The sequence below is a fragment of the Rhinatrema bivittatum genome, chromosome 2 (assembly GCF_901001135.1).
Source record: "Rhinatrema bivittatum chromosome 2, aRhiBiv1.1, whole genome shotgun sequence".
In the NCBI taxonomy this organism is placed as follows: Eukaryota; Metazoa; Chordata; class Amphibia; order Gymnophiona; family Rhinatrematidae; genus Rhinatrema; species Rhinatrema bivittatum.
In genome coordinates, this window is record NC_042616.1 from 61,450,728 (window position 1) to 61,476,295 (window position 25,568).

General features: G+C 46.9%; 1 protein-coding gene across 3 annotated transcripts in view; it reads right to left on the minus strand.

Moving 5' to 3' along the window:
* LOC115084013 (cathelicidin-6-like) overlaps positions 1-24,465 on the minus strand; it is a 39,475-nt gene extending 15,010 nt beyond the window's left edge. For 2 of the 3 annotated variants that reach the window (XM_029588265.1, XM_029588266.1), the window contains exons 1-3: positions 24,266-24,465; positions 22,851-22,955; positions 14,766-14,837 (exon numbers count right to left, since the gene is read on the minus strand). In XM_029588265.1, the coding sequence (XP_029444125.1) occupies positions 14,766-14,837; positions 22,851-22,955; positions 24,266-24,451 (363 nt within the window). In that variant the 5' untranslated portion in view covers positions 24,452-24,465. The remainder of the gene's footprint in view (positions 1-14,765; positions 14,838-22,850; positions 22,956-24,265) is intronic. The other variant, XM_029588267.1, reaches the window with a different exon arrangement.
* Positions 24,466-25,568: the final 1,103 nt, after the last annotated feature.

Genomic DNA, 25,568 nt, shown 5'->3' on the forward strand with positions numbered 1-25,568 from the left:
ATAAGCTGAGTAAATACAACTCAGGGGTCTGGGTTATTTCCTTGCCCAGAGGAGATCAATATGTTTACAAGTCCACCACATGTGGACATAGGAGCCTGACAGGCCACATCCACAAACCGGTAGAAGTTGGACAAAACTTAGTGAAAACATAGGATACCAACAAGCCCTGTGAAGAAGCTTCACCATAACTTCCACCTGTCTGGGACATAAAGAAATCTTTTGAGCTTTTTCCCAGATACTTTTCCAATGTTGGCTAGTTAAATCAAGTTGTAGGTCCCTATTCTACTGTTGAGTGATATCGGGAGGTGGATCCTGCATACCCTGAACATTTAACAAAGCCTTATAAAAAAAAGAGAAGGGTGTCCTGAATAAGTATTCGAATAACAGGATCCAGAAGCACCGGTTGCCAACTATTGTGATATTTTTGGTATGTGACCAGATGAGGTTGTTTCATGATACATTGTGTAATGAAGGTCAGCCAGCTTTGAGGCAGGAAAACCCGGGCTGGTTCCACACTGGGAGAACCCGGAGCCGAGTTAGGCAGCACAGGGCACCTGGGAGCAAAAAGAAAACTACAACTCCCAAGCTCTTAGAGGCACAGCTCAAAGAGAAATCAGGGAGAGAAATCAGGCTGATTCTGCAGCTGAGCTAAGCACTGGTGGCTCACACACACCTGAGCCCATGAGTACAGAGCAGAAGGGCGTGCCAGCATGGTTTGACTGGCCACAAAAGCTGAGCTCCTCGGAGGAGGATGAGGAAATGGAGACAGAAGTCCCTACTATGGAAACCTCTGATTCAGAGATGGAAATCGCGTGAGTGACACTATTTAAAGAGGATTCCTGGGGGGCCTTTTGTGGGTATATTGTTGTTCTGTTTTGTTTGTTGTTAAAGGAATGGGAAGACCATGCCTGCTGCCCAACAGAGAGGAGTTGGGCATGTTGTACAACTCCCAAGCAGGGTGGTTGCGGCTGGCTGAGAAGCCAAGCTGCTGTCTTGTTGCTGTATCCCTGCGAAAGGGGAAGTGTTTTGAATCCCACTGGGAGTTTTTTTGTAGTGGGAATTGGAAGAGAACTGTTTTTCTTGCTAATACAGACTATTTTGACAAAAAAACCTGTATTTTTGTACTGTTTTGGGAGAGGTTGCTACTGACACATTTCTAAGGTGTGCACAAGCACTGCTGGGGCAGCAGAGGCCTAGGGTGAGGCCAGAGGACTCTGGAGGTGGCGGAGTGTTGCCGAGGGGACCTGAGGACAGGAGGAGAGGAGCCGAGGCCGAGGGAAAGGCCGGACCTGAGGGAGAGTGTTGCCCAGACCCGGCACAATTGTTACAATTGAATAATGTTTCAATGGTATGTGTGATAGGGTATGTATGTGAGAGTATGGCAAGAATGTCTGGGGTACATACAGGATTTTAGAATTGTATTTGAGGTGAGTGAATTTCATTATAATAATTGAGAACTGAGTTTTATGTAAGGTTGTACAATCACACTTTTGTTATTGTATTTAAATAATGATTCCTTTCTGTCTTGATATACACAATAATCGTGTTACTCCTGGGTGAATTCTGCACACAAAAAAATTAAAATTCTGCATACTTTATATTGGTCAAAATAATTAATTTAACATGTAATGCAAAAAAGTTATTACTCAAAGATGCAGAGTTTTAAATATTTTGAGCTGAATTCCTCTAGATGTACACTGTAAGAGTATCCCTTCCACCTCTGTCCATATTCTACTGGCCAGACCCCTTTCATTCTGCTCTCACAAGTCCCAACTACTCTGCCATCTACTACCTCTTCCGTTCCTCTCCATAATCAACCTCTTCTAAGCTATCTCCCATCCCCAGCCCTCCACTCCCAGAGTTTGACCCTTCTCTCATACAGCCCCTCTAACAGGCTCCCTCTCTCTTGCACATATGCATACACACATCATCCTCTGTCCTTCTCCCACATACACACACACACACACACTCCCTCATATAGGCTCCCTCTCTCTCTTGTGCACATACACCTCCTCACACAAGCTCCTCTCTCTCTCTCTCACACTAACCCTCATACAGGCTCCCTGTCTTTTTCTCACATATACATAACCTCCCTCTCTTGTTCACATACTCACCCACCCTCAACAGACTACCTCTCTCTTGCACATACACACTCGCTCTCTGTCCATCCACACACACACACACACACACATCCTCACACAGGCTCTCTCTCTCTCTCACACATAAATACCCTCCCTCTCTTGTACACATATTTACCCATCCTCACACAGGCTACCTCTCTTGACACACACACACACACACACACACACACACACACTCCCTTATACATGCATACAGACACACCCAATACCTCTCTAACACATAGAGGCTCCTAAACTCTCACTCTCAAACACACACCCTCACACAGACTTACTCTCTCTGGCACACACAGACTCACCCTCACATGCACAGTGTCACATTTCTCTCTCTCACGGGCTTTCTTGCTTCTCATGTCTTCTTCCGCCACAAATGGGATGGGCTCCGTTCATGGCCCGCCAGCTTTCCTCTTCTTCTGCCACAAATGGGATGGAATCCACTTACAGCCTGCAGGCTTTTCTACAACTTCTGCGCAAAAAATATAAATTCTACACAGGAGGGGAATTCTATGAAATTCTGTGCTCTACAATAGTGCAGAATTCCCCCAGGAGAAATACTAAGGGCCTAATTTTCAAAAGCATTTACACGCTTAAAAATAGTTTTCACACATGTAAATGCACCTGTATAAGTGGTTTTAAAAATTGCTACAGTACATGCCATTGGACTTACCCGTATAAGTGCACTTTACATGGGTACATGGCTTTTGAAAATTGCTACAATATTAGTTACATTTACATGTGTAAATGCGTTTAAAAATTACCCCACATATGTTTAGAAATAGGATTTTGGATTATTTTATGAGCTCATAAATGTTAGTATTTATTTACCACTGTTAAGAATTGTGAGAGTTTAGAGATGGTAGACTTTGACCTAATTTTGTGAACTTGTTTATGTTAGTATTTGTGTACTACTGTTCAGAATTGTGAGTTTTTAGAATTAGGACTTTGGGATACTTTGTGAGCTTGTAAAAGTTAGAGTTTGCTTGTAAGTATTAAAATTGTGAGTTTGCAAGGTTACTTACTAAGGGGCTGATGCAATTATGTGTGCTGAAAGTGGGCGCTGACTTTTCAGCGCCCGCTTTTTTAACCCACGCATGGCACCCGCAAGAGGGGGCGCCATGCAATATGGAAATTAGGGGGTCACGCAAGGAAGGAGGTCCTTGGGCCGCTTGCGTGACCTTAGCACCACCTTCCTAATGCGACCTGCTGCGGCTGCCAGATATGAAGACCGAAGCTGGTAAACTCAACCTCGGGTTTCATAACTGGCCGTCTGCCGTAATGAAAATGGCCGCCGATAACTCAGCGGTCTGCCAAGTTATTTTATTTATTTATTTTTTTACTTATGTAGTGGCTCATTGAAACTGTTGTGTTCCGCGGCCGCGGATGGCCGCGGCTGCGATCCCCTACCTGACCCGCGACAGTGGGGCCACCGCGGCAGCATCGGGGAGGCCGCAGGAGTCCAGCCCCAGTCGCCCCTGCACACTGGCACGGACCTCCGCGGTGACTGCCGGGTTGAGAGGCGTCCCTGCTCCTCCCTCGTGGCGTCGGGCCGCTTTCCTCCGCGGCGGGAATCCAAGATGGCCGCCATGCTCCTAGGCGCGAGGCCGCGCCCTCTTACAGAATTTAAAGGGGCCTCGTCCCCCAAATTGACTTCACCTGTGCCTGATGGGCCAGGCACATGGAAGTATATAAGGAGACTGCCCACAGTCATTCCTCGACTTGGCAACTTCGTTGTTCGAGTCTGCTTGCTTCGGTGAGTTCTCCGGTTCCTCGAGTTCCTGATTCCTGGTTCCTGCTTCTTCACGATGATTCCTCGGAGTGTGACTTCGGACTGGCAAGTGGTGATTCTTCGGTGTGTGACTTCGGACTGGCTAGCGGTGATTCTTCGGTGTGTGACCTCGGACTGGCGAGCAGCGATCCTCTGGTACTCGACCTCGGACTTCTTCCGGACCACCCATCTTCAAGGGCCCAACTAAGTCCCAGCGGCCCGGGTCCCTACGGGCTCCTCCTGGGGGGACCACGGGCTTCCAGTGGCGAAGATCCAGTTGGCCCTTGCACCGACCTCACGCCTCCTCGACCTCTCAAAGGTCCACCTAAGTCCCAGCGGCCCAGGTCCCTACGGGCTCCTCCCAGGGGGACCGCGGGCTTCCAGTGGTGAAGATCCAGTTGGCTCTGCTCCTATGTCACACCTCTTCACCCTCTCAACCACCGTCTCAGCCTTCAACACCGAGGGGCCAGCCAGTCCCGTCTTCTCTTCCGCCTCGCCACCCAACGGGGGAACCTAGGAGCCATCTCCTAAGGTGTTTTATCCTCCCGTCGGTCCAAGGGTTCACAATCCTGATCATAACAAACTAAACTTTTTACCCTGGAAATTTACAAAACACTTAGACAGAAATCTCAAATAAAACGTTGCACCTATTTCAAGGGTCCTACTTTTTAGTGCCAAAAATTGTCTCTTACGGACCTGTCTAGGTCTTTTCTGCTTTTCTGTACTTCTTTTCAATGTGCTCAGCTATTAACGCCTGCTCCAGATAGGTGTTAATATCTGAGCGATAAATGTGCATCTGAGACGCACATTTATCTTTTTGCATTCGGACTGAATGAGTAATAGGCTTTCACATGCATTTGCGTGTGATGACCATTATCCCATTCACTCCGCGTCAGATGTGCGTTAAATAGGCGCTAATCCCCCTTTTGCATTATGGGGTGGATTAACGCCTATTTATCCCTCGTCCGAGTGCGGGTTATACAGTTCGCTAGGCTGAGCGCACTGTATTGCATCGGCCCTTGATCTGAAAAGGTGAGAATACTGGTTTCTGAGGAACTAGTCACTAGTTTGATTCCCACCCACTCCCCCTCCCCATTTCCTATCCACTCCAGGCTCTTTTTCAGTTAATTAGATACCCCCTGCCCCTCCAATTAGGAGGAAAATCTTGAAAATACAAGTCAGTCAGTGATCTTGCTAAACATACAATTAACCCTGATTTTAGTGATTGACTCATTTTAGTCTTATTGCTGGTCATTCATAGACTAACAAGAGTCATCTAGTTATCAAGTTAGACGGTAACTTTAAAACAAGCACACGGGCATTCATACTTGTGCGTATGGGCGTGCAAGCGAACATATGCTGGAATTTTAAATCATGCATGCAAGTACACATGTATGATTTAAAATATGCCTACCACACGTATGTGTGCCCCTAATTTTAAGCGGATACATCAGCAAGCGTAAATCGTTTATCTTCCTCCTGGGGTGGCACTTTTGGAACTCATATCCTATGTGGCATCATTGAAGGGTGTAAAGATTTGCACCAGCTGCCTCATCACTATCCAGTCATAATGCCCCAGGGAGCAATGCTCACCTATGTCTTTTTCCAGAAACAAATCATGCAGGGATATCTGCTGCTCCACTAACTTCGGCAGCATCGCAAAGGTGCAATTCCAGCAGTTGTAAACATCTTGAATCAGATGCTTGTGAAGCATCCCTAATAGTTCCTACTTCTCTTAGAGAAGCTGGCCTCTCTTCATGCTTCGATGGAAATGCCATGCTATTTTCTTGTACCATTCTTCGGGTCGTTCAGCAAGCAGAGTGTTGCTTACCTGTAACAGGTGTTCTCCCAGGACAGTGGGATGTTAGACCTCACAGATGGGTGACATCATCAGATGGAGCCCTGTCACGGAACACTTTTGTCAAAGTTTCTAGAACTTTTACTGGCACACTGAGCATGCCCAGCATGCCACTATCCCCATGGCGACACAGGGTCCCTCTTCAGTCTTGTTTCAAAGTAGAAAAAAATACGAGTGAAAAATAAAATAACAAAACGCAGGCAAACCCAACTTCAAGGGGTGGTGGGCGGGTTTCGTGAGGACTAACATCCTGCTGTCCTGGGAGAACACCTGTTACAGGTAAGCAACTCTGCTTTCTCCCAGGACAAGCAGGATGATAGTCCTCACAGATGGGTGAATACCAAGCTGCAGGCTGTTTCCGGAACACCCTAGGCCAACAGTACCCAATAACATGCAACAGGCACAACAACAGGGGTACTATTGGCAACAATGGGGACAGCCTGAACCTCATACTGGACCCTAGGTAGGGAGAGTTGGGTTCTCACACTGTAAACAGGTTACGGAGGACAGACTGGCCAAAGACGCTGTCCTGTTAACCGTCCTTATTCAGAAGTAATGGGCTGCGAAGGTGTGGAGGGAACTTCACACCGCGGCCTTGCAGATTTCAGCAATAGGGATTTGCCCGGAAGGGTGCCACTGACACTGCCATGGCCCTCACTGAGGGCGCTTTTACTCAGCCCTCGAGCAGAAGGCCTCCTTGCCGGTAGCAGAAAGCAATACAGTCCACCAACCAATTGGAGAGGGTCTGTTTGCCTACCGCAACTCCAAGTCTATTTTTATCAAAGGAGAAAAAGAGTTGGGTGGACTGCCTGTGGGCTGCGGTGCGCGCTAAATAAAAGATGAGAGCATGCTTGTAGTCCAAGGTATGCAGAGCCTGCTCACCTGGATGAGAGTGTGGTCATGGGAAAAAGGTGGGCAACACGATGGACTGATTCAGGTGGAAGTCAGTCACTACCTTAGGCAGGTACTTATGGTGAGTGCGCAGCACCACCCTGTCTTGGAAGAACCTCGTATAAGGTGGATAGGTCGCTAAGGCCTGCAGCTCACTGACTCTGCGAGCAGAAGTAACCGCCACTAGGAAGAGGACCTTCCAGGTGAGATGCTTGAACTTGGGCTCAAACGGAGACCGCATGAGTCATGCCAGCACTATGTTGAGGTCCCAGGCCACAACAGGAGGACGTAGTGGAGGCTTCAGTTGAAGCAAGCCTCTCATGAATCACCCCACTAAGGGCTGCACCAAGACTGGAGTGTCGCCCAATCCTCGGTGGTAGGCGGATTGAGGTAGTCTGAAGACCAGACTCCAAGACGCACCAGAGGTACTCCAAAAGTCTAGGAGTGGGGCAAGAGAAAGGATCAAGACCCTCCTGCATGCACTAGGAAGAGAACCTCATCCACGTTGCTTGGAATGACTTCTGCGAGGAAGGCTTACATGAAGCTACCAGGACTTGCGAGACATTATCAGAAAGGTCGAGGGATTGTAGTATTAGCCTTTCAACATCCAGGCCATTAGGGATAATGGCTTGAGGTTCGGATGGCATAGCCTGCCCAGATCCTGTGTGATGAGATTGGGTGATGTGCCCAGGCAAACGGGTTCCTGGATAGACAGGTTGCGGAGAATGGTGAACCAGACCTGACGTGGCCAATGCGGGGCTATGAGGATCATGGAGCCTCGGTCCTGCTGTAGCTTCATGAAAGTCTTGTCTATTAGCGGAATCAGAGGGTACGTATACAGGAGACCCACACTTCAGGAGTGGGCAAAGGCATCCACTGCTGGTCCCTTTCCTTGCTTGTGTAGGGAGAAGAATGGGTCCACCTTGTTCTGCGAGGATGCAAAAAGATCCATATTCAGCTGATCCCACTGGCGGAAGATCCTGTGCACTACACAGGGGTTCAGGGACCACTCGTGGGGCTGGAATGTCCGGCTGAGGCAGTCTGCTACCACATTCTCAGTCCCTGCTAGGTAGATGGCTCGCAGGATCATGGAACATGACAGGGCCCAGGCCTATATCTGCACCACCTCTTGGCAGAGGAGATATTATTTATTTATTTATTTATTTATGCATTTCTTATATACCGTGAGTGGGAACACATGATTCTATCTTTACGGTTTACAATATGGCTAAAAACAAGTAAGAAACATGAAATACAATAACATTAATAAAACAATAAGAATAATTAATTAGTTTAAACATAGTATTAAAAAGATAAAATAGATAAGAGCCTGTGCCCCCTTGTTTGTTCACGTAACACATGGCCACTTGGTTGTCCGTCTGGATCAAGATGACCCTGTTGGCAGGCAGTCCTGGAATGCGTAGAATGCGTATTGCCCGGTTCCAGGAAATGTATCTGGTATCTCGCTTCAGCTTTCAACCACAGGCCTTGCGTGCGGAGGCTGTTGACATGGGCTCCCCAGCCTAGGTTGGAGGCATCTGTGGTCAAGATCACCTGAGCTGCTGGGGGCTGAAAAGGAAGTCTCTTGCTGAAGTTGGACTCCTGTGCCTACCAGGCGAGGGAGAGCTGCAGTGGTTTGGTTATCTGAACCACTGCCAAGAGTTTCTTAGTGGCTTGGTGCCACTGAAACCACAGGGTCCATTGTGATACCCTCAAGGTCAGGCGAGCCACTGGGGTCACGTGCACTGACAATGCTATGTGACCCAGCAACTTTAGGATCAGGCGGGCTGAGGCTGTCTGCCGGCAATGGATGGATCTGGCCTGCTCAGCCAGGGTGGCTATGCGTTCCCTGGGAAGGAACGCCTTGCTCATTATGGTGTCCAAGTGTGCCCCGATGAAGTTCAGTCACTGGGACAGAGTCAGCTGGAATTTTGGGTAGTTCAAGAGGAAACCCAGTGATTGGAGGAGGCTCAACATCACGGTCAGGGACAGAAGAGCTCCATCTTTTGAAGAAATCTTGATGAGCCAATCGTCCAGATATGGGAACACATGCACCCTGTTCTGGCGCAAATGTACTCCCACCACTGCCAGGCACTTTTTGAAGACCTGGGGTGTGGAGGCTAGTCCGAAGGGGAGAACTGGTGGCCTACTACGAAGTGCAAATATTTGCGATGAGGTGGAAAAATGGCAATGTGTGCGTAGGCGTCTTGTAGATCCAGAGAGGAGAGCCAGTCCCCTTGATGAAGAAGCAGAAGTAGGGTACCCAAGGATACCATTCTGAACCGTTCTCTGCAGAGGAACCTGTTTAATTCCCGGAAGTCGAGGATAGGACAGAGGCCACCTGTCTCTTTGGGCTGAGAAAATACTGAGAGTAGAATCCCCGGCCTTGCTGAGTACTGGGGACCACTTCCATGGCTCTGGACCTCAGCAGGGCTGAGAGTTCTGACTTGAAAGTTGTTGCGTGTTCTAAGAGGCTCCACGCTGGAGAGGGTGGGGAGTCTAGAGGAACAGTGAGGAGATTTAGGCGGTAACCTCGTGCTACAATGGATAGTACCCATCGATTGGTGGTAATTGGGAACCAGTTGCTGACAAACTGGCAGAGTCGACCCGCCACAGTTGGGTTGGATGGTGTGGGCAAAGGGAATAGGCTTCTGCTATCTGTATGCCAGTCAAAAGCCAGCTGCAGGGCTAGGCTGAGGGGCGGACTGAGACCTAGGTGCTCTCTGTTGGCAAGGGTGGCCTTTTTGGGAGGACCGAGCTATACAAGCACAGGAGGATGGAGGGTAGTATCTCCGTTGCTTGTAAAACTGCCTCCTAGTATCCCTACAGGGCCCTCTACGGGTCGCTGAAGAGGGGTCAGAGGTGGTAGTGGATAACTAATGTAGTGTCTCATGGTGGTCCTTGAGTTGTGTCACTGTGCCCCGGATTTTGTCCCCAAACAGGTTGTCTCCTGTTTAGGGGAGGTAAGCTAGTTTTCTTGAACCTCTGGGTGAAGGTTGGAGGCTTTTAGCCAGGCCCAGCATTTGGCACTAATGCCTGCCGCTGAGACTCTTGACCTGTCTCAAAAACGTCATAGGCTGCTCTCACCTCATGTTTTCCGGCTTCGAGGCCCTCCAGAAATTGTTGTGGTAGGGTCTCAGTGAACTCCTCGACCTGTTTCCAGAGGTTCCTGTTGTACTGGTTCATGTACAACTGGTATGCTGCTATCCGAGCGATAAGCATGGATCCCTGGAAAACCCTCCGACCCAGGGCTCTAAGGCTCTATGGTCCTTTCCTGGAGGGGTGGAGGAGTCAAGGCGGGTCCTTTTAGCCTTTTTCTGGGCTGATTCAACTACCACTGACTGGTGTGGCAATTGGCTTTTTTTGGAAGCATAGAGCCTGTTGTACTAAATAGGTGGCATCCATCTTCCTGTTGACCGGAGCCACAGAACCTGGGTGTTCCAAAGCCAGTGAAGGAGGTCTAGAAGAACCTCATCCACCGGGTCTGCCATCATTTCCTTAGGAGCGTCCACAAATTGGAGGACCTTAAACATCTTGTGGTGGGCATCCTCTTCGGTTAAATGTTGGAAGGGAATGGTCTCTGCCCTCTCCCAGACAAAACTCAGAAAGGAGAGATCCTCCAGAGGTGAGTGCCTTCTCTTCTGGCAGGGAGGGCTCCAACAGAAGGTCCTCGGAGGCCTCCGAGGAATGTTCAGCAGAGGCGTCTTTCCATAGGTCATAAGGGGCTTTCTCTTCATCAGCAAACTGCCTGGGTTGAGGAGGGAGGCTGAAACCCAGAGTATGGGGCACAGGCACCGATGGTCAGTGAAGTGGAACAGACGGCAGTGGCACCGGCATCGTGGGCACCGGGACCTGCAATGGACGTTGGGGCACCAGGAGGCCTGATGGCTCGGGGACGGGATCTGGCATTGGCGGTACCATCCGTGGAGATGGGTGAGGAGCCGCATCTTCCTTCTCTGAGGAGCCCAAAATTGGGATTGAGATGGGGGGGGGGGGGGGGGGAGGCACCGGTGGTGGACAGAGCACCAAAGGGACCGCCGGCATGGGCTGCGTCGGTAAGGCACCGAGCAGCACGTCTAGCCTTTCCAGCAGAGGTGCCAAGATGGAAGGCGCCAGTTCCGATGCCGGTATGGGGGCCAGTGTCTGGTGGCTGGAGACCCCGAAGGGCATTTAGCACTACCTGTTGAACCACGAGGTCCTCTCTGAACAAGGGTGCGGACAAGACCGACCCTGGAGTAGGAGGCAGGCTGGGCATCACCAGAGCATCCACGGGGGTCTGCGGAGGCTCAATGCCCAGCACCAATATCTGTGGGGAACCCCCTGGGCTCCCGGGTCCAGAGAAGGATGGTGCTTCCTCTCCCCGGGGCATCTTTGGAGGGGGTTTGGCCGAGGCTGATGCCATTCCGGTGTCGGTGCCGGCACAGGACGGTGATAACCATCGGTGCCGGTGTCGATGCTTCCCACAGTGCTCAGCCCGATCTTTCTCTGGCGCTGAGGAAGATGATGCTGAAGTTTTCGAGTGTCCCGATGCCGGTGAGGAGCGATTTCCTGCTCCCTGATCCTCTTGGCGGGGTATCGAAGGTGAGGGTTCCGAGTCAGATTGATCCCCACAACTCTACATACCTGGTACTGGAGTCAATGGAGCAGATTGCTTGGAACCAAACAAGTGCTCCATCTTGTCCAGGAAGCGTGCTGGCCTTTGAGGGTCATCTGAGCACAGCTGGGATACTGACGTCATGGAAAGGCCCGAGACACAGGACACAAACGTCGTGTGGGTCCGTTATGGACATAGTCCGCAGACATTCAGGACATTTCCGAAAACCGGTCGCCATGATAAAAAAGGGTGGCATGCATTCGGTGGCCATTGGCCACCAGAAGGTAAACGCTCGAGAACCGACAGCAAAAAACGCAAAAATAGACTTACCGAGTGCCAGAGGATTGGTTCACGATGGGGGATCCCGGAGCGGGGAAAACCTGAAGAAAAAACTTTTTCCGTGAGGAAATTATGAAGAAAAAGCTCTCACAGAGCTCCACTAACCACGAGGCAACAGCTCCGCAGAAAAAAAGAGACTGAAGGGGGACCCCATGTGGCCACTGGGATAGTGGCATGCTGGGCATGCTCAGTGTGCCAATCAAAGTTCTAGAAACTTTGACAAAAGTGTTCCGTGACAGGGCTCCATCTGAAGATGTCACCCATCTGTGAGGACTACCAGCCTGCTTGTCCTGGGAGAAAGAGATTCCTATGGTTCTTGGGCCCCAGCTCCATGGTATCCCTCACTACCAAATGCAGCAGTTGTATGAAGCAATAGATACCAGGAACGCCCCCTTTTTCTATTGCCTTTGTCATATTTGCATCATTGTCTATCACAGTGAAACCTGCCTGCAGATTTCTGCCTCTCCAGTCTAGATGCCAACTCTCCAACATCATTCATATGGCTGATAGAAACTTATATGAGGTATGGGGCTATCTGTCAACTGGGTATGCAGAAAAACCCTCCTGTGCCATCCCTCCAACCCTGCTGTCTGCCCCAGCCCCAGTCCGATCCCATGAGTGTGCAGTCAGGGAGAGCTAAGCATTCATGGTGTTTGTTCTAGTCCAAGTATCACTGGTGAAATGCACACTATTCCCCTCTGCCTTAGCCAGCTGCTCCTGCATGTGACTATGGCACTGGTTGTACAGGGTAGGAATGACCTTCCTAGTGAAACTAGTTCTAGATGGCACTTTGTAATTGGGGCCAACACATGCAGCAGACACTTAAAGCCCACGTTCTACACTACCTGCAGGGGGCAGGTCATCAAGTACAATCATTTTCCTGACGCTCCTTATTAGTACTTTAGATGCTGCCTACCTCTTGTCCCAGCAACGTGCTATGGAACCGCACCCCATTTAATCTATGATGGATTGCCACTGCCGACACATTGCTGGTGATTATTGACTTGTCACCTGCCTGGTAGAAGGAGCCATGGAATCAGCTTGGGGAATATTCTTCCCATTTTCAGTCTCCTTCATCTGGCTTTTACTTTGAGTTGCAGAAGGGGTCCTCAGGCCACTACTGCCACTCTCCCCTGATGCCAGTGCTAGTGGGTGCTGCTTCTGCAGGTGATGCTGCATACCAGCATTTTCGTTAGATGCCCTACTTGCTTCCCTTGAATGATATCTTTGCTGCTGTGAATACACTGAGCAAAATATGGGTCTTCCCTCACTTTAAAGTGCCTCCAGGACAGGAATGTCTTGTGCAATCTCTTCTCTACATCTTTGGGGGCTGATGCTGGTACTGGAGTTGAGATTGAGGGTAGACCCTGAAGAAAAATGCCAGGGGCATCATTCATGCTCTCTACCTGCGCTGCCTCCTCTTCCTAGGTGTTGATCTCAACATCGTCAGTATCTTATCGCTCTCCCCCATCTCCTCAGTGGAGGCTAAGACACTACTGACTAAACTCTCCAAATTCTCTTCAGCTACTAGCTCTTTAATATCTGATTAGGAGAATGCCAGACAAGATTCATCCTCTAAATCAGTTGATAAAGATAGTGCCTTCTCTACCTCAGAAGCAGGAACTATATAGGAGCGTGCTGCTGGTTTTGGCTGTTGCACTTTTCCTGCCTCTGTTCGTGCACCTGCCTCTGTTCGTGTGCCTGCCCTGCCAGTTTTAGATGACTCTACCACCTTGTCATGCTGTTCAAAAAACAAGAGGGGGAGGACCAGTTGGCCTTGGCACATGCTCTCCAAATTTCAGTTTCTTCTGCCTTGAACTATCTTCTACTCCTGCCACTCTGCAGCTAAAAATATCTCCCTTTAGTTTTGGGCCAGGACTCCCTTTTTTTGCTGCTATACTGGGCTGCCTCTGCACCAATTCCTCTACTTGCACCAAGCTTGCAACATTCCTTCCTCTTTCTTTTCCTGACATAATGGAATTTGTTGAAGTACATTGTCTACTGGGGATTTAGCTATTAAAAGGAAATTTTTATTTATTGATATTATATACCCCCACTTACAGTACCACTCTACTGTATGTGTGGAGAACTGTCTGTCACACACAGATACAGTGTATCTGTGTGCACACACAGATACACAGATACAGTGTATCTGTGTGCACTCAGTGCTGACTGACAGTGACTCCTTTTCCAATCCCCACACAAAATAACTGTTAAACAAACAATCAAAATGTCTGGCAACCTCTTAAAACTGTTCCTTTCTTCAGTCTGCTCTTGTGTACTGTTCAATTCACTGTCCAAACAGAGACAAAAAAAAATCACTAGCACTTAAGCACCACTGTAATCATAATCAAAATCAGCAGTAGTGTCATTGCCTGTCTTTTTGACACAGTGAGTGAGATCAGTGCAGCACAGAGCAGATCAGAAACAGCCCTTTATCAGTACCAAATCCAAAAGTGTCTAAGCTTGTTTTAAAGCTTTGTAAGAGCTTCTACAAATGTGTCTTTCTCTGCCAAAAGCTAGAGAGGAAATACAGACTGATTCTTGCACATGCTCAGACTTTACAGTGAGAGTGGGTCAGTGTCACTTGTTCCAAATAGCAGCTACATGCTTTTTAAAATGTTGCTGCACTGTGATTTGTCCTCTCTGTGGTTTTGCTGCAAACTTATCCTGCCTCAGCTTTGTCAAGAATTTGAGATCACACAGGCAAGAGTTGGTTGATATAATTGCCAGTTGTTTTTTTGCTCAGCAGTACACTGCCATAGACATCAATAAACTATAGACTTGAATGGGAAACATAAACAGATGTGTTGAAGAGTTTTTGTTAAATTCATGGGACCCCTCCATTTGTTTTGAGAGTCCACAAATGAAACAAAAATAGACTCATTTATTGTGTTTTAACCATTTGTTTCAAACAAATGCTTATCTGTAACCCACCATAACCTTTACTTTACTGTGAGTCCCTAATAGTACCTACAATCTCATCTCCCTAAAAGGACTCAGAAACACTGCTGTCCAATCAGGGAGGTAGCCTAGAGTTACTTTACTCTGCTGGCAGGATCTGGGGGCATGTAGGGTGGACACAGTAAGAAAACTTGGGGAGCAGAGCTTCTAATGTCCACCCATCATGACAGGCCTGACTCTTTGTCCTAATCCACAGATATGATGAAGCTGACCTACCTTTAGCATCACTGTGTTGCAAGTTGTTCTGATTTTCTGTTCCATGAAGAATGCTGTACAGTTTTTTATCAGCTGCAAGAGAGAATATGGAGAATATCTTGCAAGTAGGCTTAAATATCTTTTTTCTCTGCATAAGAAAAATGCCATAGGTCTATAATCTCAAGATAATTGGCAATTTTTATGGCTGGAGAATTTTGCAGAATTGAGGCCATAAAAAGAAAGGCTTTTTAGTTGAGTTATTTATGTTGCACAGACCTTAAATCAGTTCCTGTTATGGGCTGTCAAAATATGCACTGTGGGGCGGATTTTTAAAGGGTTACTCGCTTAATCCCGAGAATCCGCTCCTGCGTGCGCTGAGCCTATTTTGCATAAACGAGGCCGCTCCAATTTCAGAGCGGTCTCGGAGGGAACGGAGGAAGGCTGCGTGGCTTGGCACATGCAAGTTGCACAATTGTGCACCCCTTTGCACGCGCCGACCCTGGATTTTATAATATGCGTGCGGCTGTGCGTGCATATTATAAAATTGGGCGTAGATTTGTGCGCGCCGGGTTGCGCGCACAAATCTACGCCCGTGCATAACTCTTAATATCTGGCCCTTAATTACTAGCAGCTTAAAGAAAGATCTTTATTGAGATAAAGTATGAGGTATCCCAGCAGAGTGCGGAATTACCAGCAAAGCAATTCAGAAGCAGTCTCAGAGAGCATTGTTTACACAATAGATTAAATAGGCCACACCTTCAATCTACACACCAATGAAATTAGTTTGTTTGCATAAAATTTCCCTAATTGATTGGTTGAGGTTCTTGTAAGTCAAGTGATTTCTTGAAAATTTAGCTCAGAAGACAGGAATGAAACTTCATGTTGAACTTTGACATATGTTTTGACGTTTAGTATACATTCTAGCATTTCAACATATTCTGGCATATCAGCAACCTTGAATAATTTTATAAGTCTGATCAGGGCAATTTCACAGTGCAGTAATAGTTTTCTACTTAACTAGTCTGACCTTATAGGAGGGAACCTTTCAAAGCACCCCTATATCTTACCAAGAAGGACTTCTGTGTTGCGATGTAAGTACAGAATATCATCTAGTCTAAGGACATTTCTAAGCCATTTAAATGAACAGGAAGGAGAACTATGAAGAGTAATGAGTTTTATTTTGTTGCTCTGCCTATTCTCTGCTGTATGAACCTGTAAATTCATCATTTATTTCTGATTTTATTGCTTTCTATTGATTGCTGGAACTCCCAGAAACCACAATAAAAGTTTCTATTGTTTGAAAATATTTCTGGTGTGAGACTACTTACTTAAGTTCAAGGCATGCGTTCGAGTGTGTGGTCTACTGTTTCCAGATAACTTTAGACCTGATCTTGGAACAAGCTAGAGTTAGCTGAAAAAATTATTCTGCTAATTCCTAATATTGGAGTTAACCAGATAAGTTTTCAGCTAACTCATCCCAGCCCCAGCATGCCCCGGATAAGTGCCATAGATTTTCAAAAGTCAGCATTTAGTCAGATAACATGTGAGTTCTCCAGCTAAACTCCTTTGAATATTGGCCTCTCTGAGTTTTCTGATTCAAGGTTTTATATATGAAACAAGACAGTTGAACTGGAACCTGAAACATATAGTTTGAATCTTAAATCTGACTCTACATTTGAATGGATATGATAAGAAAAATGTTATACTGCCATTTAACACATCGTTTTTCGAAGATAAAAATTTCTGTTTAATCTGGATCACTCTTAATGCATCAGGATGTAACCTAACTTTAGAACTGAGAAAGACTTCAAGTAATCTTTGGAAGAAAGGTTTTATAGTTTAGTCTCTATCCAGTTCTAATATGAAGGTAATTGATAGGGTGCAATATTCAGATGGAGGGGGTGAATTTTCAAAGATGTAAATGGGGGAAATGCATATAAAATTGGCATATATTTGTGGAAGTAGCCTCCGTGGTTGGTAAGGGCAGGAGTGCACATGTAAGTTGAATTTTGAGGGCATTCAGGGTGGGGCTTGGAAGAATGCATACATTTACATATTTATAAACACAGTGTGTGCAAAACCACCAGTTGACCCAGACTTTCACCAGTTAACCCACACCCTCCACCATCTGCGCCAGACGTCCCCACCCAAAAGCTGCAGACAAAAGAGAAGTCAGATTTAATTTCTGTGACTTGATTAGCAGGTGTAAAAAGCACACACTACATTTATAAAATATATAAATACATGCATATTTCAAAACCCTGAATGCCTGCAAATTCCAAGAGATGGACCTCTGCCAGTAGCTAAGGCCTATTGTTTGCTTATGAAGTCTAAATTTGGATGTAAAGTCAGATGGTCTACAATCCATACTGAATTTTAAATTTAACTTTAGAGCCTCAGACCGTGATACCCATTAAACAGTTGTAACATATGCATGTAACAGCTCTGAGTTTATGTATGCAGGCAAGTATTTTGTATGTGCGCATCTTGTTTATGAAAATGCATGTGCACACACATCTTCCACTACTTGCTCCAGACCTCCCCATTTAGAAAATGCAGACAAAAGAGAAGTCAGATTTAAATTCTTCGACTTGATTAGCAGGTGTAAAAGCTTGCATGCATACATCAGCTAACTTTACAAAATACACGCCTGCATGCATAAACTCAGGGTTAGCACGTGCATATGTTACAATTATTTAATGTGTAAAATATATGCACATACTTTCATAAAACAGGTTTATAAATGATAAGGATCTATGTATTAAAAAATGTGGAAAAATGCAACATGCAGGTATAATTCTGATGCAGTGAAACCACAGTATTTTATAAACTATGCGTCTCACAATGTAATTTTAAAATAAAGTAAAAGAAGCAGTTGCTAGGTGTTGCATGTGCCGGCCGCGGCAGGCCCGCGGCCATGCCTTCTTACCCTCTTCTGCCTGTTCCATCGTCTGGCTCCACTTCCCTTGTGGCTGTGGGCCGCCGCCTTCGACCTCGGGCCACCCCGGTGCTCCTGTCTCCACGGCGGACATCTGTGCTCCGAGGTAGGCCTCCCCGCGTGGTCCACGGAGAGACGCCGCCGGCCCACGCCACGCTTCTCCCTAGGCGCGCGAGCATCTCCTTTCCTTTTAAAGGGGCCACAGCAGGAAAGCAACCCATGGCCCCGGATGATTATGTCACTGGGCTCTGGAATTAAAGGCCAGGCCCAGCCTCAGTTAGTTGCCTTTGCAACAGGTCTCCACGCTGGACGCGTACTTCGTTGCCTCCTCTGGTGATTTCCTCATGATCCTGGTTTCTGTTCCTTTTGTGTTCCTGATCCTGGTTTCGTTACTTTTCCTAGTTCCTGTGCCTTGTGTTTACTCAACTTGATTTACGGACTGACTTCTCCTGGACCCGACCTCTGCTTTGCCTGAAAACGTTACTGATCATCTCCTGGACCTGACCTTGCCTTGCCACTGCTTCTCACTTGCCACCTGCCCTGACTTCAGCCTGTTCTATGAAGCCCCTACAGTCTCTACTCTGGTCTTTCAGGCTTCGGCCTGCTCTTACCCGGGCGCCCCCTGTCTGATTCTCGTTCCTTTTGACGCCCAGGTCTCTGGGACTCTGCCTCATCCAGAACAGACTCTCCATTACTACTATTGCTGGCCCCTGGCTGACCTCCTCCTCATCTACCAGAAGACCTCGGATGGAGGCCCACCTAACTCCATCTGGCCCTGGCACCCAAGGGCTCAACCTGCAGGAACGAGGGCTGGTATTAGTGAAGCTCCAGCTGGCCTCCGTCAGTCAGCGATGGTGGGGACCCTTAGGGCCTCCCCTACGGGTAGCATCAACCCCACCTCTGCCCAAGGGTCCACCTCCTGTATCACACTAGGGTTAAAAGTTTGGGTGAAACATGAACATTATTTAAAAATACCATTTTGGAATCCCAGATAAATTGTGTTTCTTGCATTAGAAAAGGTGGAAGGAAGACCAATCAACTGCCAAGTTAATGATGAGGTAAATGAGCAGTTATAGCTAAAAAGGTATAGTTCAGAAAATGGAAAGCCAGAATAATGAAAATAATGAAAATAGGCAAACGTATAAGCACTGACAATTTAGAAGTAAAACCGTAGTTAGACAGACCAAGAGATACTTTGAGGTAAGCCTACTAGTGAGGCAATAAAACCTTTTTCAAGTACATTTGAAGTAAAAGCCTGTGAGGAAACCAGTTGGGCTGCTTGATGACCACAGAACTGAATGAATTATTTTCCTTGGTCTGTCAGAGGAGGATGTTAGTAACATGCCTGCACCTGAAACATTCTTTAATGGTGGAGATGCTTAGGAAATAAAACAAATAACTGTGACAATGGGGGATATAATAGATCAGATTGACAACCTAAAGAGTAACAATTCATCAGGACCAAATGGTATCCACCCCAGAGTTCTAGAAGAACTAAAACATGAAGACACTAACCTGTTACTATTAATCTGTAACCTATCATTTAAAACAGCCATGATTCCCGAAGATTGGAAGGTGGTAAATTTGAAACCAATTGTTAAAAAGGGCTCCAGGAGTGATCCGGGAAACTGTTTACTAGTGAGCCTGATGTTGGTGCCCAGCAAAATGGTAAATTCTCAAAATCACTGCCCATGTGGACAATGCATTAAAATCCACTGCATCATGGAGGTTAGAAAAAGCAAATAGAATGTTAGGAATGATATGAAAAAGAATGGGGAATAAAATGGAAAATATCATATCGCCTCTGTATCGTGCCATGGTGCGACTGCACCATGAGTGCCCTCCTGTGCAGTGCTGGTTGCCCCATCTCAAGAAAGACATAGCAGAACTAGAAAAGGTGCCATGCAGGGAGACAAAATTGATAAAGGGGATTGAACATTTCTCCTATGATGAGAGGCTACGCAGGCTAGGGGTCTTCAGCTTGGAAAAAGACGGCCGGGAGGGTACATGATTGAAGTTTCTAAAATCATGAGTGGGGTGGAATGGGTAAATAAAGGATTGGTTATTTACCCTTTGAAATAATATTAAAACAAGGGGAGGTATTCCATGAAACCTGTCACGCGTCCCATCCGCGCTCGGCCTGTGCTCAGGCCTGCTCACCTCACTAAATCCTCCACGGGTCCCGGGTCGTCCTCCCCTGCAGCAGCAGCGAGCACAGCCAGGCCTCGGCGTCCCCTGGCGGCGGTCGCCGGGCCTTCCACCTCCAGCCAGGCCTCACGGCGGGGTTCGGTGTCCTCTGTGGCGTCGGCCCCGCCCCTAGGCGCACACAGACTGCCCGGTCCCTTTAAGGGCCAGGGGAGGATCCCAGCTCCGCGGCGCGCCCTGATTGAACGCTGCATAAGAGGAAGTGCCTGCCTTCACTTCCTCGCCTTGGCAATCGGGTCGATCACGCTGTGATTTCTAGTTTGCCTCTGCGTTTCCAGTCTTTGTTCCAGTCTCGTTCCAGTCCTGTTCCTGCCCTGTTCCTGCATCCTCCTGTTCCTGTGTCTCCCCAGGTAGTACCTCTCAGACTGTCTTCTCGGTAATAACCTCTACCTGTTCTTGACTATGTTGATCGCCGCCTGGATTTGACCTTTGCCTGTTTCCTCGACCACGTCTGCATGCTGCCTGGTACCGACCTCTGACTGAACACTGACCACGTCTGCATGCTGCCTGGAACCGACCTCTGCCTGACCACTGACCACGTCTGCCTGCTGCCTGGAACCGACCTCTGCCTGACCACTGACCACGTCTGCCTGCTGCCTGGAACCTGACCTCTGACTGAACACTGACCACGTCTGCACGCTGCCTGGAACCGACCTCTGACTGAACACTGACCATGTCTGCATGCTGCCTGGAACCGACCTCTGACTGAACACTGACCACGTCTGCATGCTGCCTGGAACCGACCTCTGACTGAACACTGACCACGTCTGCATGCTGCCTGGAACCGACCTCTGACTGAACACTGACCACGTCTGCATGCTGCCTGGAACCGACCTCTGACTGAACACTGACCACGTCTGCACGCTGCCTGGAACCTGACCTCTGACTGAACACTGACCACGTCTGCCTGCTGCCTGGAACCGACCTCTGACTGAACACTGACCACGTCTGCACGCTGCCTGGAACCTGACCTCTGCCTGACCACTGACCACGTCTGCCTGCTGCCTGGAACCTGACCTCTGCTTTGGCTGTCTATGCTATCTTGACTCTGACCCTGATCCTTGCCATACATTCAGAGACTCTCTTCTGGCCTTCTCTGGCACCCCGGACTGCTAGCCTGAACATCGACTGCGCACCCTTGATCATGATGGGCACACCCCTGAACTTTCTCTCGAGGAGATCCTGCGAGGCCCACCTAAGACCAGGCGGCCCGGGTAACCAAGGGCTCAACCTGAGGGAACCTCGGGTTGCTATTGGTGAAGCTGCAGCTGGCCTCTGTCTCCTCTTGTGCTCCACTTCCTGGTGGCAGGCGCTCTCTGGATCCGACCAGGGAGCCTACCAATCCTGCACTAGGCCAAGGGTCCACCTCCCAGCGCAACAAAACCAACAACCAGCAAATTCAAAGCAGATTGTAGAAAGCACCTTTTCACTCCACCAGTATGAAACTGGAATCTGTTGCCAAAGGACATAATCCAGGCGATTAGGATTGCGGGGTTTAAAAGAGGTTTAGACAAGTTCCTGGAGGAAAAATCCATAACACATTATTAGCCAGGTAAATTAACAATAACTATTGCTATTCATGGGAGTGGAATCAGATCTACTTTATAGGATCTGGCAGGTATTTACAACCCAAATTGGCCACTGTCAGAGACAGGATGCTGGGCTTGATGGACCTTGGCCTGCACCAGCAATGAAATCCTTATGTTCTTTTTAAATGACCAATAGATGTCTGGTGAGACAAGGTTTTAACTTCTAAATCATCAGTCTCTTTTTTTCATTGGATTCAGATATGGAGCCTAACTTTCAAACCTATCCGCGGTACAGCATTTACGCACGTAAGTGGATGTGCAGAGATTAATACTAGTATATAAAATACTGCATATTCCTGCTATGGAAGTCTGCCTGTATGTTTCATTATGCACAAATATTTCCAATGCAGGGAAACGTATAGTTTATTAATTTATAAACATACTAACACATATTTTAAGTGTGTAAAAGTATATAATATGTACATGTAATAATCCCAATTTATGTACAGAGGCAGGTATTTTATAAAGAATGCACATATACCGTTTTGAAAATACCGGCATGCCTACTTAAGATCACGAGTTCACCTAATCCTCTGCCAGTTCATCCAGTCTTTTATAGGTTCATCTAGACCCTCTAGCACTTCAATCTAAAACCCAACCCCACCCAAAAACTGAAGACAACAGACAAGTCCGATTTCACTTGTGACAGTCAGAAGGTATAAAAGTATACAAATAAGCTCAGTAATGTAGCGCAAATATTTCTTACAAAATAGCAGATACCGCGCGCACTTCAAAACTATGTCCCGGGACACCCCTAGCACGCACTTTTTTCCCCTCAGTAAACTTTGAGCAAGAAACCACAATATGCACGCAATCTCAACGTTTATAAAATAGCATATATATATATATGAGTATATGCTACTAATACACCAAATCCCTTTGAAAAAGTACTCCTTAGTGCCAGGATCTGTTTTATATCTATAAAGCTTTCCATACCTAGTTTTAAGGTGATCTCAGCAAAAGGCTCACCCACATGTGGACTTCCAAAAACCAGAAAGTCCTTGATTGCAATCCTTCCTTATAGACACCAGGAAACTGGATGTCCTCAGTTGACTCCTTTCCAATTGTGGGTGCTGTTTGGTACATGTCAGTACCTCACCCTCCTTGGAATTCTTCACCCTACATCTATGACTGTACAGTTTTCTTACATTGAATCTTAGCTGCCGGGCATCTCAACATATTTCAAGCTTTCTCAGGTCATGTCTCAGTTAACTATTCCCTCTAGCAGATTTTAGTATTACCTGCAAAAACATAAACCTTACTTACTAACCCTTCCACAGTATCTTTTATTTATTCCTACATGTTTTAATTCATGATATTATGATGGTAAAATCTTTGGCTTTTCTTATGTACTGCAGTATAAATTATATTTACCCCATTCTCTTTGAAATCACATTCTTCCTTGCTTTCTAACTCTGACTTCTGGCACACAGTCTCTTTAATTCTGAACTTCACTTGCTGAGGTTCAAAAGCGTTAGCCTGAGAACAAATTGAATAAAATACATGGATTAACATTCAAAAATAAAAGTAACAAATGGCAATGAGTTAAAGTCAATCAACAGAGCAATACCCATTTTGTCCATCAGGCAGAGACATTGCAGTGAGAGCTGTAATGACAAGCATTAACCTCCATGTAATACTTGTATTCCTCAGAGCTCACAGACTCATAAATAGGCTTGCCAACTGGCCCCAGATTTTCAGGATAGGTTGATCCAGTCCTGGTTTTACACTCTTGCGCACTGAGACTTATTCTGATTTCCCTATTGCATTCCCTAAGAAAAGCAAGACAATAAGTACCTGTTTGCAGGGGGAATAAAACCAGGACTGGATCAACCTGACCTGAAAATCTGGAGCCAATTGGCAACCCTACCCATAAATGGCCCCTTGAACCATTCCCTCCTGTTTTAGTTAAGTGGCTGGAGCCCTGAGCATACAACTTCACTGGCTATCAGTACCCTGCAAGGCAAAACTTAAAACTCTGACCACCAAGGCCTTCAGAGGAAATGGGCTAGATTACTTGAAGAAGAGACTATCCTTCTATGCACCTTTCAGGCCTCTAAGATACTCCCAAATGGCCTCTCTAATTATACCTTGACCAAAGGAAATCAAGCGATTCGACACCCGCCAGTGAACCTTCTTGGGACCAGCGTCAGCCTATGGAACTCATTCCCAGAAGAGCTTTGCTTAACTCAGGACTTCCTCCACTTCAGAAAGCACGTGAAATCCTGGCTCTTCTGCCAGATCTTTAATGGGGGATGCCTGACTAGCCAGCTGTGCATACCCTGACTGAGAACTTACATCTATGGGGGTAATTTTATAAGTCATTTATGCATATAAAACCCAGTTTCATGCATGCCAGCGGCTATACTAAAATAGCCCATGGCTCTGCACATGTACTTTTACACAGACTGCAGAGAGGCATTCTGGGGGATGGGGGGGCGGGGGGGGGAATCTGGGGTGGAATTGAAATGCATTTGCATACTTTTTCATTTTAAAAAGTATATACATATGCACACAAATTATGCTGTCCAAAGAGGTTGTTTATGCACAGACTGGGCCAACTGAACATTTTCAAAGCGAACTTACGGAGGATGGTCCCCACTTAAGAGCAACTATTACATATCATTTTATCACGCTGAGAGCCTGGACACAAACGAATATTGCTCATTGATCAGCACTCCTGTAGGGTAAGGATAGCAATGATGATCACTTGAATAACACCTGCTGTTAGATTATGAAGTAACTAGTACACACACACACACACACAAGATTAAATAACAAGCACTTACCGATATGTTCTTAGAGTCATATTCAATGATCTTAAAGACAGAGCTTCCAGGAAGATTTTTGATGTAGAAGTCAATAGCCAATGTGATTAACTTTTCTTGGACTATCCCAGAATTCAGGGGAAGTGATGCCGAGTCAAGCAGTGTAGCTACACCAAGCGTCCACGCAACTTTCAACCAGCTCTCCATTCTTTATCCTTTCAGTTAAAACTACTCATTGATATAGTGTGAGTAAGCTCCTTTTATTTGTTTCCTGTTGTCACGTACTCAGGAAGATTTTTTTTTTCTTTCGTTCTAGTACCAAACCATTAATTAGTCTTGCAACATCTCAAATGGGAGGGTGCACAGCACAATAATTTCTTTCTACATCATGTCTTTTATATTAGTTACAATGATGGGAAAGGAAATGGTCTAGACTGCAGGTTTTATGGAACATGGGGATGACTTTTGTCATTCTTCTTGTCAGCTTTTCTTTTCAGTAAAGTACTTTCTCTGCCAAAGCAAATCTTTCCCGGGTTTTTCTGGCTTCTGCTACTTCCTTCTAATTTACTTACAAAATGGCTCCATTTTTTTTTTTTAGAAGCACAACAAAGAAAGTGAAAAGATTATCTAATAATATAGACATGAAAAATGCAAGAGAGAACCTGAAAATATGCTGTTTCAAGAAAGACCCAGCACTGATCTAGCAAATGAATATAGTGTATGTGTTGCGGAGGTAAACCCGAGGTGGAGTTGGCGCTACCCATGGGGAAACCCCCATGGGTCCCCACCATTGGGAGGCGGGGCCGAATGGGAAGCGGAGGCCGATTGGAGCTTCACCAATACCAGCCTTCGTTCCCCGCAGGTTGAGCCCTTGGGTGCCGGGGCTGGCTGGACTTAAGCAGGCCTCTGCGTGGATGATCCCGGAGAGAGTGCCTAAGGCAGGGTGCCAGGAAGCTGCGGAGATGCAGGGTCCGAAGGAGCAGAGTCGAAGACAAGGCCAGGTTCCAGAAGCCCCGACAGACAGAAGCAGGCGAGCGATTAGGAACAAGTTAAGTCCGGGCTTGTGAGTAGGCAGGTGCCTAAGAAAGGCCAAGTCCTAAGGCATCAGCTGAAGATGAGATCAGGTTTGAGCTGAAGTCGGGGCAGGCGGCTAAAGATAAGGTCATGTTCGAGCAAGGGTCAAAAGCCAAGGAATCCATCCAGAGAATAGTCAAGTACAAGCGAGGGTCAAAACCAAGGAATCTGTCCAAAGGGTAGCGGGAACAGGAAGCTGGAACTGGAAAACAAGGACTGGAATAGGAACAGGTACTGGAATAGGAACACA